General features: G+C 50.8%; 1 protein-coding gene across 3 annotated transcripts in view; it reads right to left on the reverse strand.

The window, feature by feature from the left end:
* Positions 1-17392, reverse strand: part of Mtor (mechanistic target of rapamycin kinase) — a 108257-nt gene that overhangs the window by 28475 nt on the left and 62390 nt on the right. For all 3 annotated transcript variants that reach the window (XM_003471204.5, XM_063235511.1, XM_023565752.2), the window contains 4 exons: positions 11492-11567; positions 8231-8370; positions 2555-2655; positions 201-316 (listed from right to left, as the gene is read on the reverse strand). In XM_003471204.5, coding sequence (XP_003471252.2) covers positions 201-316; positions 2555-2655; positions 8231-8370; positions 11492-11567 — 433 coding nt within the window. The remainder of the gene's footprint in view (positions 1-200; positions 317-2554; positions 2656-8230; positions 8371-11491; positions 11568-17392) is intronic.

The raw sequence follows: 17392 nt of genomic DNA on the forward strand, positions 1-17392 counted from the left end.
CATCACAGTTTTCCTGCTCAGCACGCAGCACATGGATGTGCTGGCACCCTCCTAGCATGTTCTGCACACCAAGGCCATTCTAATAAGCTCACAGAGCCCGGCGGACAGAGCTTCTGTGACAGGTATCACGTGCTCGGCGTCAGTAGCCCATGCACAATGCCTCACCTTTGCCGGAAGGTCTGGGTCTATGCAGACTTTACCTGCTGTGCCAAGGAGAAGAGGTCCTGATGTAACGCCAGAACGGCTCTGTAAAACGCCCCATCGTGGGTGTCCCGAGGTATCATACAGGTGTACTCTTCCATACTGTCCCACTGACCTAGGCACACACACGAGAGAGCAGAGCAGGCACTTTCATCAGCCTGGGGCACAGACAAGCCGAATGCCCCAGAGCCTCACGTACCCAGATCCGGCAGGGACCTCTCTAGCCTGTGGGAGTCGACTAGCCACATCTCCACTTACACAGGACTCACTGGCGCCTGTGGAGCACCACAAGGAGGAGAAAATGCAGGCAAAGCTGCATACCAGATGCTTTTAACCCAGGGAACTCACGCAGGCTCTCTTGATGAGAGGCAATCTGTCCTTCCCTATCAGTGCCGTGCCTCGCAGCTGAGTGGTGCACTGGGTGGGACATTACTTTTCCTCTCCACATGGCCTTGACACAGACAGGGGACAGGACTGGACAAACAGTTTGCCCAGTTCACTCTGACAGCATCTTTGCATCAGGAGGGAGGAGGTAAATTTTTTTTTTTGGTCTTTTTCCTTTTTATCGGTACCGGGGATCGAATTCACGACTGCCTGCTTGCAAGGCAGGCACTTATGCCACTGAGCTAAATCCCCAGCCCCAAGGAGGTAAATTTTAAGAGGCTCTTTTGTAACAGAAGGTGGGCTGGGTTACAGCACTGGGAGAACGGCTGTGAGGGAGACGAGGCCTTCCTTTCCCCTGGTGTGGTGAGCACGTGTGACCGTGAGGACTCCAAGGCCGTGTGCAGTAGAGGCATCGGCCTCATTAGCTACAAACCACAAGGCTGTTGATTTTACAAGGCATTTCCCTTCCTTTCTCTCCGGCCCAGTGCTCATCCATTCTCGGTGCCTCTGGGCAAAAGCAAATAGCAAAGCATGACTCTCAGGAAGCAATTTGTTTTGAAAGATGTTTGGGATTCGGCCCAGAGCTGATGACAGGAAAGGCTGTAAGCTCTGTGACTCAGGAGGGAGAGCTGGAGGTGGGAGCTTGGCTCATGTCCCTCTGGCCTCTGCAGGTGCAGCTTTCACCTGGCGCATCCCACATACCCTTTCTGCTCTTATCTGAGTGACCCCAGCACTCAGGAGGCTGAGGCAAGAGAACTGTGCCTTCAAGGACTACACAGTGAGATCGGTCTCAAAAAAAAAAAAAAAAGGATTACCTCTGAGACTCTGACTGAGATAGAAAAGTACCGCCAAGCCTCTCCTCTAGGCCTGGTGCCAGAACGCTACACATCTCAGGGACTGAGGGGAGGTCTCTGGGATGTGAGGGCGGTGAGTGAGGGCCAGACAGCAAGGCGAGCAGGAAAACGGTCACGGTGTTTGTAACTGTGAAGGGCAAGGAAAGGGGAAGGGCAGATGGGGCTTGCTGGACTCTCTTCATTTCTTTATGTATTGGGAAAGCCGCATTATAAACATTCAGAAAGACAAGAAGCCGGCAGTGGAGGCACAGGCTTGTAATCCCAGCCTGCTGGGAGGCAGGAGAATTGCTTAGAGAATTCAGTGACTTAGCAGTCGCTAACACCTTGTCTCAAAATTAAAAACTAAATAAAAAGGGTTGGGGATGTAGCTTAGTGTGAAGGCCCCGAGTTCAGGCCCCAGCACCTAAAAGAAAGGAGAAGGGAAGGGTCAAGGGAGGAGGGAAGGAGGGAAGGGGGGGAGGAGAGGGGGAGAATGTCTTCTCTCTACTCCCGTGTGGATAAAGGCATGATGGGTGGAGCCGACCGTGAGCTGGACTCAAAGCACACAAAGCAGAGCTACTGCCTGACAGTGGGGTCAAAATACCAGCCTGGGAAGGCCCACCTCTAGAGAAAATGTGACCAGTATTTTATTGATGACAGAAACAAACTCTGCTGTGGTATAGGAGGGCCCTGATCCCATGAAACTCACAGGGCAGGTGAATGCACCCACATCCTGGGGAGTGTGTGACAGTGCACCCCAACTCCTGTTTATCTGGCTCTTCCCCTGTACTCTTCCTACTTAGGCAGTGAACATAAGGGAAATGCTTCCCTGAGTTCCAAGAGGCTGCAGAACTGCCCAGGATGTCCACAGTGTCTCCCCACTGTGAGTGTGCGGGAACGGAGTTTCTCACCACAACTCAGGCTTGATGCTTGCTCACTATTTTCCCTGCCTCCCCACAAGCATCCACCTCCATGCAGGTCCAAAAAATAGGTTAGTACCATCATGCAGAAAGGATGGAAGGCGGGGAAGCTGGTGATTCACAGTTCTGCAGACTCACATCGCCCCCTAGCTCCTGGGAGGCAAGCCCCGACCTGGCTCTCCCCTCGAGGACTGGGGCACCCCAGGCAAGCCTCACCTAAGCCCCATGCAGCTGCAGCAGCCATCCGGGCCATCTTGGCTTGGGTCTCGTCATTCACCAGCGTCCATTTTTCACAGCACTGCTGGTGGAGCTGCCCCCTGGAGGAGAATGATCTGGTCAGGTTAACTGAAATTACCACCAGTCTTCTGCTCCGGCCCCTCGGCTCAGCTGCGGGCTGTAGAGGGGCTGGGAGGCTTTAAATAAAATTCCCAGTCTCCTGGGTCATAAAACAGTGAAGTGAATGGGCTAGTTCATGTCCTGGAGCTCCTAATTTGCCTAGAGTGAGTTGAGCAGCGGTAGGGACAGTGCCTAACTCCGTGTGATATGCAACATCCTGAACATCTGGTCCTTTCATGAATATTAAATAACTTCTCTCCCAGGCCAATGAACCCTTTGGCAGGTCCACAGAAAAAGCTGCAGAGACACAGCTGGACATTCTGGGCTCAAAGCTATAGGAAGAACGTGCTCTTTAAAGCACTGCATGAACTGTTTTAGACTCAGATAAAACTCAAATGAAATCTGTTTGTAGAGAAGAAATGCTCTACGATGGTCACATGTACCAGAAATCTAGAAAATGCTGCTTATTCTCAGAATTTTGTACAATTACCCACAGTGTGACAGGTAAGGGGTATATCTGGATGTAGGTGTCCAGAGACCACAACACACAAAACAAGTAGAACAGATACTTGCTTTTGATGTCAAAACTGCTGCTCTCCTTAAGACCTGAGGGTGTAGTTCAGTATAGAGAGCTTGCCTGCCAAGTGTGAGGGCCTGGGTTTGACCACTAGTTCTGCCAAAAAATAATAAGAAAAAAAAAGCAGGCAAGCAAGCAAAACACTGTTGTCCATCTATATCCTACTCATGAATTAAAGGAAATATTCCCTGCTACTCTGCAAAAGAAAAGCCCTGACTTCACAAGAACTTCAAAACGCAGCTGGGTAGGTGGGTGAGGTAGCACACACCTCCAGTTACCTAGTGGTTGAGACAGGATTACAAATTCAAGGCTCGCCTGGGCAATTTAGCAAGTTCCCTGTCTCTTAAAAAAGAGCCAAGCATGGTGACACACATTTGTACTCCCAGCATTCTGAGGCAGGAGGATCACAAATTCATGCCTAGCCTGGACAATTTAGTGATGCAGCAAAACCCGATGAGAAAGAAAAGATAAGAAGGAAGGAAGGAAGGAAGGAAGGAAGGAAGGAAGGAAGGAAGGAAGAAAGAAAGAAAGAAAGAAAAAGAGAAAGAAAGAAAGAAAGAAAGAAAGAAAGAAAGAAAGAAAGAAAGAAAGAAAGAAAAAAAGAAAGAAAGAAAGGGCTGGAGAGTAACTCAGCCCTCGCTGGGTTCCATCCTCAGTAGAGGAGGGGTAGGGGAAGCAGCTAGGGGAGTCCCTAATGTTCCTGCTTTTGCAAAGACAGGCTGCATGGTGTTTTAACTTGGCACCGGAAATGGAGTCAAGAGAAACAGCCTGAGTTCCAGGGGGCCTAGGCTGGAACTTCATGGGGCATGAAATGCACAGTATGCAATGACATGAGCAGAATGAGGACTGAAGTCAATCACTGCTGAAGGGATCACGGCTGAGCCCACCGAGAAGCGCACTGGGGACCACGTCCATGTGCTCAGGCCACCTGAGCATCCGGACCCGGCAGACAGTAACTCATCACCTCCTGCACTTGCTCAGGACAGCAGGGACAGAGTCTTCGGTTTGCACACGGCAGAGAACAAAAGGAGGCAGCGGGCAGCTCCTGTGCTCTGTGCACTTACTGAGGCCCAGTAACTTCCTTAGAAAGACTCATCCTGGGCCCTGCCAGGGACTGGTTCAGCGCACAGCTCTCCAGCTACCAATGCGTCAGAAGCCCCTGGGGCAGAGCAGAGTGGCTCCATCAGATGGCATGGTTGAATCCTGAGGTTTCTGGGTTTTGTTACTGAGACAGGGTCTCCCTATGCAATTCAGGCTGGCTTTGCATTCACTTTGTAGTCCAGGGTGGCCTCAAACTCATAGTGATCCTCCTGCCTCAGCCTAAGTGCTGGGAATACACAGGTTCACCACTATACCTGGCTAAGAATGCACATTTCTACTAAGTTTCTATGTGACATCAAAGCTGCTGGTCAAGAGGCCACAGTGTAAGAACCTCAGGCTCATCTGTCAGGTTTTTGTTGGGAGAGTCTTGCCTACAAACTCTGGGGGTCTCCTGGAAACAGGAGAGAAAGTGATGTGGTATCCAAGTGGTCCTTTGAAGTCTGCAGTTCAAATTTTCATGGCTGGTGTCACAAGCAAAGTCAGCTCCCTCTACTCGTTGGTCAGGACCACTTATTTCTATGCCTTGGGGGCCAGGAATTTAGCTCAGTAGCATAAGCCCCTGCCTGAATTCCATCCCTGATGCCAAAAAAAAAAAAAAAAAAAAAAAAAAGAAAGAAAGAAAGAAAGAAAGAAAGAAAAGAAAAGAAAATAAAAGAATCTATGTCTTGGATCTTGAGATGTAGCTTTTCCTCATCACGTGACAGGAAGCAAGCTGAGTGATTAAATTCTATGCTCAATTACCCAAGTGATAGGGCAGGGAACAGTGCAGGAGCAGTACTTCAGAAAGGTGAGCCCTGACAGTGCCAGACACTACACTCACCACGGCTGTGAACGGCTGTCAGAGCCCAGGGAGACACAGAGGCTCCCGTCTCCCACAAACATGTGGTACAATAAAGAATTCAGCTGTCTTGATTCTAACATGGGGAGGGGGATGTTGCAAATAATTGAGGATGGGATTGTGGGGCAACAGCTAGGCTACGGGTTCTCAGTCTCCTGCTGATGCTTGCTGACCGGGAAGACCGTGCTAAGGCCTCTGGACCAGGAGCAGCGGCAGGAAGCTCAGCGAAGTCTTTGTTTGGAATGCTTTCCTGGCTGGCTGCCTCTGCTCGCAGCACTGCGGAATCTGCTCTCAAAGGTCCAGAGGTGCTGCTGGAGTGGGCTAGGATGGGGTTCACCTGAGTTCACCTTGGCTGGGGTGCAGCTGCACGGGCCACGGGCTGGGGGCCGTAGCTGCTAGCAGGCAGATGAGCATGGGGCAAGGAGAGGCTCAACTCACTGGGAACCCCAGTGCCACCTCCAGTGAACACGTGTTGGGGGGGGGAAGCTCAAGATATATGCGCAAAGCAAAAGAAATTTAGAAATTGCACTCTATACAGAACTGAGTGAATAAACCATACTAAACCCGCACGTGACTGGGAGAGGAATTCTGCTTCTTTCATCTCTTTTCTCTTTCAGTCTCACGTTCTTAAAGCCCTTGGTCAGCATCACTAGCCACTTACACTTTATAGGTAATTATCAAGCTGGAACAAACCCAGAGCTCAGAGGTATCCGGGCTAAGAACGGCACAGCTGCGAGACGGGTGTCCCTGGGCTCTTGGGAGCCCTCAGGCAAGCTGCGTCAACCCTGTGAGCCTCAGTTTCCTCAACTGCAACACAAGCGCACCAGAGGAAATCACATCTCGAGTCTATTCCACCCACCCAAGCCATCCCAGGCAGGGAAAGCGGTCATCTTTCATTCAAAAAGGGAGAGTGAACCGAAGGAGAGGGCCAGGAGCGGTAGTAAGGAGAAGAAGCGGTGGGGAGGATGTAAAAACTTAGGAAAGGGCAGAAGAGGAGGAAGACAATCCAGGGACCTGAACAAACGCGTGCAGGGCTCGGAAATGGTGAATAATTAATTTGACTGAATCTCAGACAGAGATCAAGTCTGCCCACCAGAAATGGGCAGAGGAGTGGGCTGCAGTCACAGCGTGAAAGGTTCTGAAGCCAGGCCACGACACTTACACAAACCCAGGGTCACGGGGAAGCCCTGAGGCACTGCAGGGCGGGTTGCGGCTGCCTTTTACGAGGCACCTTGTCTCACCTTTCTCTTTAACAAGACATGGCCGCAAACTCTATGTTTTATCTTTTAACGTGACAGCACATTTTAGAGTAGGAAAATTGTTTTTAAAAAATGTGCTCCTTGCTTTGAGCGGGGCTGTCCAGCCACCTTCCCATGGGGTCAGAAATGCTGTGTGCTGTCTAAGGCCACAGCCACTGTCCACGTGTGGTTCCAGCACTTGTGTGCCCAGTGTGATAAGGAAGCAAATTTTTACTTCTATTTAATTTTAAAATATATATGCAGCGTGGCGCTACCTACTGGACAGTGCAGTGTTTGACACTCGCTGGACTCGGAATGAAGCAGGCTTGCTAGGACAGCCTCCCTCAGTTTATTGACAAGAATGAATGTGGGATGCTGATGTTTGCAATAAGCAAACATAACACTTTTGAATCTTCTTAATGGTTAAACTGGACAATTAGGTTGGTTTCAAATAGTTTTACACTATCTGCATCAAAGTCTGTTTGTGCCTCTGTGTTTGTGTGACTCAACGTCCATTACAGCTTCCTCTTTGCCAATTCCAGGAATCACACTTTGTGGGTAAGCACTGGATTGCCGACCTGTGTTCCTAGGCCTTAACTTGAGTTCTTTTTTCTTTTCTTCCTAGCCCTTTTTTCTTTTGTTACGATGCTCAGGATTGAACTCAGCCTCGCACATGGCAGTGCTCTCTAAATCACACTGCAGCCCCCTTTAATTTTGGGAATTAGTAGTAATTCCATATTGAGAAATAAAAGCAACAGTCAATTTACCAAAAGAATGTCTAATTTGAGACAAAAACAATGTGTACTGAAAGATCATTCTTTTAGATACCCTACTTTTTGTTCAATAATATTCTTTTTTTTCCTTTTTTGGTACCAGGGATTGAACTCACAACTGTGCGCCTGCAAGGCAGGTGCTTATGCTGCCGAGCTCAATCCCCAGCCCTATTCTTTAAACTTCTCTAGCTATAGAATTTCTAAACAAATGTTTGCCTCTATTAAAGCTATAGACTGGCCTATCCTATTTTAACTATTCAAAAAAAAAAAAAAAAAAAAGCCATCGCAGCTGGGGACCAGGCTGGGGCCACCCTTTCCTCCGGGCCCCCTAACAGCCTCCAGAGCCAGGCCTGCGGGCAGGCAGGCAGTACGACGCTGCTCCTTCCTGAAATGTCCGTTTCCCCTCCTTCTCCTCTGCCCACCTTCAAGCTTCCCCCCAGGAAGCACCTCGAGGCCACTCTGCCCCACTCGGGCTCGCGGCACGGGGTGCTCCCCGTCTGCAGGCCTCTCAGCCTTCACAGCCCCCTGCTCCTGTGTCCGGCCCGTGAGCCTCAGCCTGTCTACCCTTGATCGTGGCACAGTGCTGTGCAAGTAGAAAGGAGACTCTGAAAAAGGTGAGGCAACCTGCAGAGGGCAGTCACTGTTCCTCTTTCCCAAAAGCACTAGCAACGGCTGGGGACTTAGCTCAGTGGCACAGTGCTCGCCTGGCAAGCACGAGGTCCTGCGTTCGATTCCTGGTGCCTAAATAAATAAATGCACTAGCAAGAGCTAATTTAAAGAAAGTCAAGGTTTCAGAGTAAGCATATGAGACCTTCACTAGGTCAGTCAAGAGCAGATGGAAGGTATAGGCGCAGCTCCAAAGAGTACGTCCGTGAGTGGCCTGTCCCAAGCACTATGAAGTTTAAGTTAAAAAAAAATGCCTCGCTGTTTAACAGCGGAGACAGGGCAGGGCTAAAAAGAACCAAAGTGAGACATGATTCCTGCTAAAACATCCAGTGAAGCACAGGAGAGCCGCCTCTCAGCACTCACCACTCCCCCAAGGCTTCCAGGCAGCGCATGCGGCCCAGCATCAGCTCCGGGTCATCCTTGTTGGTGTCCATCTTCTTGTCATAGGCCACAAGAGCGTCCTCCCACTCATGCAGTTTCTCATACCACGTGGCCTGGATCTCCTGCCAAGTGGAAAAGAAAGGGGACTGCTGTGTGGCACAGAGAACCCGGGCCATGCTGCAAATCCACACAGCTTTGCTCAGGTGCTCAGCTGGTGACGTGACACCTCACCTGTCATAATACACCTGAGGCTGGGACTGAAGTAAAAAGAACTTCAGGGCTGGGATGCAGCTTGGTGATACAGTACCTGCCTGGCATGGACAAAAGCCCTGGGTTCTATTCCGACCAGAGCAAACAAACCAAAACAAAATCCCAAAAAGCAAAGAATTTTGGACATCTGGAGGTGAACTGGTTGGTGGAGGTGGAAACGCTGATTCCTGAGTGTGCTGATGGAACACCAGATCCTGGGATATTCTGAGGACAAGTGCCAGCCATGCTCCACCCCCATCACTGTCTACCTAGATACAAGGGTCACCAGAACCTCGGCATGTGCAGACACAAGGACAGGGAAATCACTAAGGGACAAAGGGCCTGAGCAGAGCTCCTCCACGAGTGCAAGGCCCCTGCTGCTCGGCTACGTGGCAGAGATGGCAGCTGCTTTCCTGATGGGGCCAGGCCACAGCTGCACATTGGCTGGAGGCAAACAGCTCTTCTGAAAGCTTCTGATTCTCAGGATTCTTAATGCATTTTTTTAAGGAAATAATAATTTAAAGTATGATAGAACATTACGACTTCAAATTCTCTGGTAAACCTTTCCTTCCTCCTAGTCTCCTGTCCAGTGTTCTCTCCTGTGTAGCACTTGGCAGCTTTAGCACTGCTGGGGCCAAACGAGAGATTCCATTGCCCTGGCAGACACAGTGCCACGCTGATGGCGAGTGTCGTCCATGTGAGGAAGAGGTGCCAGTCTGGGAGCTAAGAGAGCGGGGCTCTCCACACTGACCTGGAGACTAGGTTATGTGCTTCTGTCTGGGCTTCTTTATCCGCTCAGTAAGTGCCTACTTCTCTACCAGGCAGGGAAGTGGCTCTCCAAGGGGTTCTTTTTATTAAACAACAGAGTAATTCCCAGGTGGAATTCGTGTGACATTGCGAGGGCCTGCATTAGTTTCTGCATGACCCTCCTCCCTCCCTAAATCAAACTGATGTTTGTGTGGCACATTTGCTAGTGACGGCGCTGCTGTACCTGGAAGAACCTTCCCTTCCGAACCCTGGTGAGGAGTCACAGGCAGCCTGCACCTCCTCCTCGTTTGTTTTGGTAGTGCCAATGCCCCTTGCTGCCCCTGCTCTAACGGGCCACAGCAGCCTTTCTCCAGCGCCATAGGGTAGGCTCAAGAGCTCTGTCTGGCTCTATGCAAGGCAAAGGGTTGCGGCTTCCTTTTCTAAGCCTCTCTCTTAAGCTGAAACAAGAAAGAGCAAACTGGGGCCCGGGGTTTAGCTTAGCGACGTAAGAAAGAGAAAACAAAGAAGGCACCACAGAAGGCTGTTAGATGAAAAGTAGCACCGGGAAACTGCCCACGCCGGAATTGGATGCGAGCAGCCAGAGCCCAATGCGCGCACAGCCCGTGGACCAGCAGAAGGTTGCGGGAGCCGCATATACAGCAGGTCAAGCAGGGGGCAGGATATTCTGAATTGCAATGGATTGCAGAAACTGTAAGGTTTAAGCAATGAATCACACAAAATTCTAATGAGATTGCTGTTACATAAATTGTGCTGAGAAAGCACAGGCTCAGCCAAGAAAAAGCAAACCATTGTCAAGCTTAATATGATTCAGCTACCTAAATATAACAGAAAATCCACCATGGGTTAGCAATAATCCCGGAGCTAATGGCCACCTCTGGACGCTGAAGGTGGAGGAACTTCCATGTGGGCCTGGCATGCTAAGTACTGGGGTATAAGCCATCTGCTGGCAGATCACCTGCCACCAGATGTGTGTGGGGCCTTGTGCCAATCAGCACTCGCTGCAGGCTGAGCTCTAAGGACATCGAAGCAGAGTACAGCCTGGTCCACGTGGATGCCTCTCAATGCTCCCTCCGCCTGCTCTCTGTGCTCTGCAAGCAAGGACTGTGGTAAAGACGGAGAAGACGTAGCGCCATTCTTTTATCATCTAGAGTGCTGTCATGATCCCGTTACAGGCAGCATGTGTGAAAATGCACAAGGTTGTCTCGGAAGTTTCAGTTCAGTTTACTCGTCACTGTATGAGGCAGCATGCTGGCGGACATGTGAAAACCCGTGAGGTCTGCACAGTTTTCTTAATTCCAGTTCTCTGGCTCTTAATTAAGGCAAGTCAACAAAAGCGACTGGCTCTTCACCACACAGAGAGCAGAGTCTTGACCTTCCAGGAACTGAATGATAAACTGATTAAGTTGATCTCTTATATTTGGAGGTGAAGTACCCTCTCATCTCGAAGGGAATGGGAATGTTTTCCTACTTGTAGGGTAAAGATGACACCAAAGAACAGCTATGTAAGCAATAATGAAGTAGAAGCCCCTTCACTACCAGGCAGAAATGAGTACACCCTTTCTCTGGGGAACTGGCCATGGTTTGCTCCACAGTGCACACTCAGTGCGAGCCACGAGCCAGATCCCACACCACCTGCCACAGGAGACAGGACGATAACACAGGTCAGGTTAAATGATGGGCTTTGACACCAGACTGTCCTGGGCCACGTCTTGGTGCCACCACTTATTTGCCCTGTCAGCTTAGACAGGTTCGTAACCTTCTGGAACGACCGCTGCCGCCTCTGTAAAATGGGTCACAATGGCACGGTCACCACTGCATCGTGTCGCCGAGAGGACTGCATGAGACCAAGCGCACAGGCACTTAGCAGAGGGCCAGGCACATGCTGAGAGCTCGACACACGGCAGCAATTACTGGTTATTAGATTCCGCCCTCCCGCCTGTGAGCTCAGGGCATGCACACTCCCTACGGTCACTATCTTCTTCCATCTTAAGATACAGGCAAGTCAGCGCTGGTTTTTTTTTGTCTTTTTCCTTTTTATCGCTACCGGGGATGGAACTCACGACTGCCTGCTTGCAAGGCAGGCGCTTATGCCGCTGAGCTAAACCTCCAGCCCCTCAGCGCTGGTTTGTTACCAGCTGGGAAAGATAGGCAAGTAACCTTCTCAGGGTCTTGGCTGAGGGTCTGTTTGGCCAGGTCCCTCTTCTGAAAGGAAAAGGAGGCACTTACCAGCTCTCCAAAGTGTTTCATGGCATATTCTAACACCCCGGCGGCGGCCTCGGGCTGCTGCAGCTTATTATTAATGCTGAGGGAACAAAAGGGAGAAGAGGTTACACTCAAGGTGCCCGAGGGTGGGCAGTGTGGCGGTCATGTGCGGTCAGCGGCCAGCAGTGCACTGGGATGAGACGCAGGCACGGTATCAATCAGCTCTCAGCATGCAGAGAGCTGCGTGTGAATGATTTCATTTGCAAAAAGAGTTTTGACCCCCTCCCCTGTTTTGGGGACAGTAAAATCAATGTAGTATTTGGTGCTCTGAAGTCCTTCGCCACCAAGTACAGACCTGTTTCTTCTCAGACACTGCCACCTGTCTGTCCATCCGTTCTTCCTTCCTTTTTTCCTTGACACATGCTAGGCAAGTGCTCTACCACCAGGCTGCATCCCCAGCCCCCTTTTAAAACTGTAAACACTGGATCCAAAACCTTTCCTGCTGCAGTATGACGCAAGATCCAAATGAACTTATAACCCGTGATTCTCCTCATGAGCTGCCTTCAGCTAAGCAGATGACTGTAACCTCACAGCAGTAACACAGCAGTGGACCACGCACGTCAGAGATGAATCTGCGGCCGACTGCTCTCCTGGCAGAGCCTGTTCCTTCAAATCCAGCTGACCCCCTGGTCCCTCTATGGGGACGGACCACTTACTTCTGCGGCAGGAAGCTCTGTCCTCAGACCAGCCTCTGGGACAGAGGTGCTCTTCACGAGGACACTCTTGCTGTGCTGACGCCATGTGCAGGCTGCATGGGGCCTACGGGGTGGGGGACTATGACCACTCAGGAGGAGCTGTGCAGTGTCACTGCAGGCCTGGTGCCTGGGGGTGGTTAATAGAGAGGTGACAGGAGGCCCAGAAAGGGGAGAGCTATGGGGCTTAGACCTTTCCTTGTTCTAAGAGGACCTTGTGCAGTTAAAACCAACACTAAATACAGCCCGAGTTACGGAAGGCAGGGAAAGGGGGAGCGTGAAGGAGCAGGCTTGAGTCACCTCACAACAGGGCCTGCAACTGCTCACTGGGAGGGGGCTCGCCAAAAATGTGACACACAGCTTGGGAAGCTGGGCTGAGTCAACGAGCAGGGATCCAGTGTGCTGCCCTGAGGACCAGCGGTCTACTTGAAGTAATTTCTAAGTAGTTTTGGGAAATTCCAAGATTTGGGTTCAGTGTGGTAATATGGAAAAAGATTGCTGTAACAAATATTATTTTTTAAAATCCAATTCTATCACATTTTTCCTAATAAAATTGAGAAGAAATGGCCCAGAAGTCTGACGAATGAGGGATGTTACCACTGTGGAAGTGATGACCCGATGCCTCACGCCTACGAAGTGCATGTCAGGCTTCCCGAGTCGTTACTCCTCTGGCCTCGCTCGTCCTTGCAAGTGACGAGGAAAAGACCCTCCTTACTAATGGGGAAACTGAGGCCAGAGGTGGCCGTGACTTTTCCCAAGGCCACAGCTCAACAGGGATGGTCCCCAAGGAATCCAGCTCTGATGTGTCTGTTAAGAAGTGGCAGGTGACTTGGCTTTGGGTCTGGAGTCAAAGGCCTGAGCTTGCATCTCCAGGGGCTGAATTTTGCCATTTATAAACCAGTCACCTTTTTTGAATTTTAAATTCCTCATCTATAAAGTGTGGCTAACACAACCTCCTTCAGGGAACTAAATGGAACACCAGCTATGCACATGGTCAGTAGGTCCCTGAAAATACTAAGCAGGTCCTTCATCTCCTTGTCCAAGGGGAAGGAAATACATACACCTATGGCTGAATCTGAAGCCCACCCCAGGATTCAAATCTTCCTGAATAGGCTGTTAAAGCGTCAGGCGCAGGCTCTGCAGTCAGAGGTGAAGGTCTCTGTACAACATTCCCTTTCTTTGCTTACAAGGGTTAGATAGGAGACCTCTAGGGGGGGAACTGACTGAGTGGACCCATCAATGCTTCTTATACTGGTCCTAAGCAAAACAATAAACAGGAGTGTTCTCCATCAGTTGGTCTGTCATAGAACTCAAATATTTGAAATCTCAAAGGGAAATCATAGCATTCCAGTTTTCTTGAAGAAGTTTCTCTAAGCTGAGACTGAAAAGCAAATTTAAAGTCACGGACTCCACCACATGCTCACTGTGAAGTTGGTGCTAATGTCCCCTAGCCCCATCAGCCCTGTTCTGGACTCCAGACTGCTCACAAAGGTGAACTGTATTGATAATTGACATTACTAGATATGGATTTGTCATTAGCTAGTCCCTTGAATTCAGATAAAGACTTTGTAAGCGTAAGAAAATAGGAAAAAAGAAAGTCAGCGCAGTCCATGTACATGTAGTCGTGTGCTCTGTATCATGTTCAGTGGGCTCCTGGGAGGGCCTTCCGAGGACTGTATTCTTGGCAGGAAAGTAAAACTGTTCTGATGACGAAGATACAGTGCTCTCTGCCTGGCCAGAATAAAGGAACGCTAAGAAACAGACATACAAACCAGTTCTCACAACTATCTTCCAACCTTGTGTTTTGGAACACATTCTATTTCCAAGAACAGAATATAAACATTACCAAATATAAACATTACCCAAGCTTGACTCATTTTGAGGATAAACAACATAAAACTAAAACCAGATAAGAGATTCTACCTAATCTACTATCATGAATTATGCATAAAAAAGAATTTAACAACAACTGATCAAAATTAGGAAATAGTGATTCAAGATCAAAGGAGAACTCCAAATACTTCCATGGCTTTGATATATTTCTCTACAGACAGACCAGCATAGCACTGCAAATTAAGAATGAAACCTCAGCTGGGCTTGGGGGGACCTGCCTGTAATCCCAGGCAAGGCTGGAGGATCACAAGTTTGCTGGCAGCCTGGGCTACAGTGAGTTCCAGGGCACCCTGACTACACAGTGAGACCCTGTCTCAAAGTACAGAACCTTCCTAATATATTTTGAGTCCTTTGAGAGAAGGAATACATCATCCTTATCATGCCCCCTTCGGAGTGTGTACAGCCAAAGGGGCTGCGGCAGAGCTCAGCATGAACAGAAGGGAGCAGCAGGCTGCCACAGTGACGGGGCTGCTGACCGGGGTTCTGGTGACTGCCGCAGGCCTGGAGGTCCTCTTGAGACCCATGAGCAGCTCCTGTCTAGCAGTAACAATGGTCACTAAAAAACTGCAACTCCGACTGCACAGACTAAAACATCCCAGAGAACGGGTGAGCTCAGTGTGAGAATTAAATTCTTGGCCTGGCTTTGAGGGCCTTAAGAAAAGAAATAATTCTCACCTATCAAGTCTGGTTTGGGACCTTGATATTCACTTTTGGCTCTCCATCGTGGGAGGCAATGAATGGAGATACAAGGCCAAGAGCTGTTCACGCTGTATGTGGCCAGCCCTGTGTCCACTGCTCCTAACTAGAATCTCAACACCGGAACTGGACAGGTACTGATATCCTACCTTACGTGGCAAGACACTAGGCCCTAAGGCTACTGGATGTCACTAAAACCTTACCACTTAAACAGTATGTGAGGTAATAGCAAAGGGCACACTGCAAGCTCTCAGTGTTCTACTCTGGACGCAGCCGGGCACCCAACGGAGCTGTGAACAGTCCTGGCGGGAGAGAGACCTTCCAAATAGCCACCTCCATAACTTGCTGTGCAGGAGAAAGGCGTCCTCCTGGCCTTCGGACGCTGTGGCTAACCTTCCTTCCCAGGCCCAGCTCCCACACCACACTTGCTGTTTCCTTCCCAAGGCCCTTACGGCCTCCCTCACCAGCTGGCCTGCCACCCTGCTGCCAGGCTGAGCTGGTGCAGGATGCGCACGGCTCTGCGGAAGTGCAGGGTGCCTGCTGTTAGGGTCCCGCTTGTATGCGAGTGACAAGCTGAGCCTTTGAAATACTCCCCCTTTACACTCAGTCGTGGTTTTACGAGACCGAAGGGAGACTGCATGTTCAACGTGTGTGAAGAAGTCACCTTTGCTCACAGACCCCAAGTCTCATTTTTTACAGGGCAGCTGGGAGTTGTGGAAACACTCCCTGTGCGTCCCTCTGCCTTTCTGTTAACAGTGGGGGCTTACAGAGGACAAGCTGCTCAGAGCGCCAGCCCAGCAATGCAGGAGCACACAGGCCCCAGGTCACAGGTCGGGTGCAAAAGACCTGGCAGGAAACAGGTTTACAGAGACCGGGAGTGGGCAGCTACAGGCGTCCGATGACAGTGTGCAGAAATGACAGGTGTCACCCAGAGTTCCTGTCTCCATTCCCCCTGGGCGGTGCCCAGAAGGAGAAGGGGCTGCAGTGCACGACCTAATCCAGGTAATGTTACGTGATTATGAGTCTACAGGGCAAACACGAACTGCCCAAAGAGGAGAGACGAAGAGACAGGAGGGTGAAACAGGAAATCCGCAGGGAAGCGGCACGCTCATTTGCCCCAAAATGACGGCGATTTGCTGTAGTAGGGACTAAACCCAGGGCCACTGTGATAACTAAAGCCCCTCCCCTATTTTGAGGCAGGATCTCCCTAAGTTCCTAAACTGCCCAGACTGGGCTCCACCTTTTCAGCCTCCCGGGTACTGGATTATAGGTGCTTAGCACCACGCCTGGCTCCAGAATTGTATTTTTACCAAAGTAGGCTGAGTTGAAGAGTTGAAAGTTGGGAAAATTCTCGGTAACTGACGAAGATACTTTTCCAAGTTGGTCAGGATGAATAGTAAGGAGCTGCCTCAGCTCCCCCAAAGACAGCAGATTACAGTGAGCAGCTTTCTCCTCCCTGCTCAGAAGTCTGCTCTCGGCGGCGGGAGAGGGCGCAGGCCGTGTGAGTGGCTCAGGTGTGTGGGGGGCTGGACGCCCTGTTGATGGCAGCTAAGAAGCAGAGCTGGGAGCCAGACGTGTTGGCTTCTGTGATCCCCCTGCCCCTCCAAGCTGTCCCTAAGTGCTTTTCATGGGCACCTAGAGAAACAAGGGACTGACTGACTGGGAACGCTGGTCACCAGCTGCTTGAGGCCTCAGTGCTGACCCACAGCACTGCAGTCCCAATGCCATTCCTGCCACCTGGAGGACACCACAGTCCCCTGAAGGGGGTCTTCGTTGCTCACCGCTCCCCAAGCTCTGGACTGCAGGCAATACCATGGTCATTGGCTGGGTGGCTCCTCCGGCATGGCCTGTTAGGTTGCTGTCCTCATCCTAGCCTTGGTGACACGAGGTCTGTCACCCTGAACTCCAGTCGGGTGCAAGGTCCCCAGGCCATCAGTCCAGGGAGCAGCCGGCCACCTCTAGGGAGGGCCCACGCCTTCCCAGTGCTGCCTCCCATCAGGAACTGATGAAAACGTCCCGGCCAGCCTCTGGCCTCCTGCATGGCACCGGGCCCCCTTCCTCGGGGCTATTCCTAGTGCGGCCACCGTCTGCGCTCCTCTGGCTCCCTGGCCAGAAGAATTCTTTGCATTCTCTTGGTGCTTGGCTGGTGATGCCTGCACCGCAGTTGGCAGGGACTGTGGTAGTCCTGTGTGAGGCACCCTGGTCAGCCATGACGACACCTCACAGGACACTGCTGGGTCCCCACCGCCATCTCAGGCACAGCAGGGACTGCTTTCCCGGCGCTGAAGCTTAGCTCCGTGTCCAAAGCAAGACTGAAAACAGAAGCACCTGATGCCTGCACAGAAAACCAGGATGAGCTGGGCTCGACGGGGCCCTGATGTCTTCATCAGGCAGCTCGTGTGGAAGTCTGGGAACGCCAGCATATGGCGGCCTCTTTCTGAACAGGGGAATTTAGCAGCAGCAAAGCAGAAGGCAAAGTGAAAACATCTAAAATGTGAAGGGGACAGGAAGGAAGGTGTAAGAGGGAGGCGAAAGGCCAGAGTAAGGGGGCTGAGGGCAGCACCCCAGATCTGGCAGCAGCAAA

Source organism: Cavia porcellus, unplaced genomic scaffold (assembly GCF_034190915.1).
Source record: "Cavia porcellus strain 051 isolate PalLab524CR breed Dunkin Hartley unplaced genomic scaffold, mCavPor4.1 scaffold_25, whole genome shotgun sequence".
Classification (NCBI taxonomy): Eukaryota; Metazoa; Chordata; class Mammalia; order Rodentia; family Caviidae; genus Cavia; species Cavia porcellus.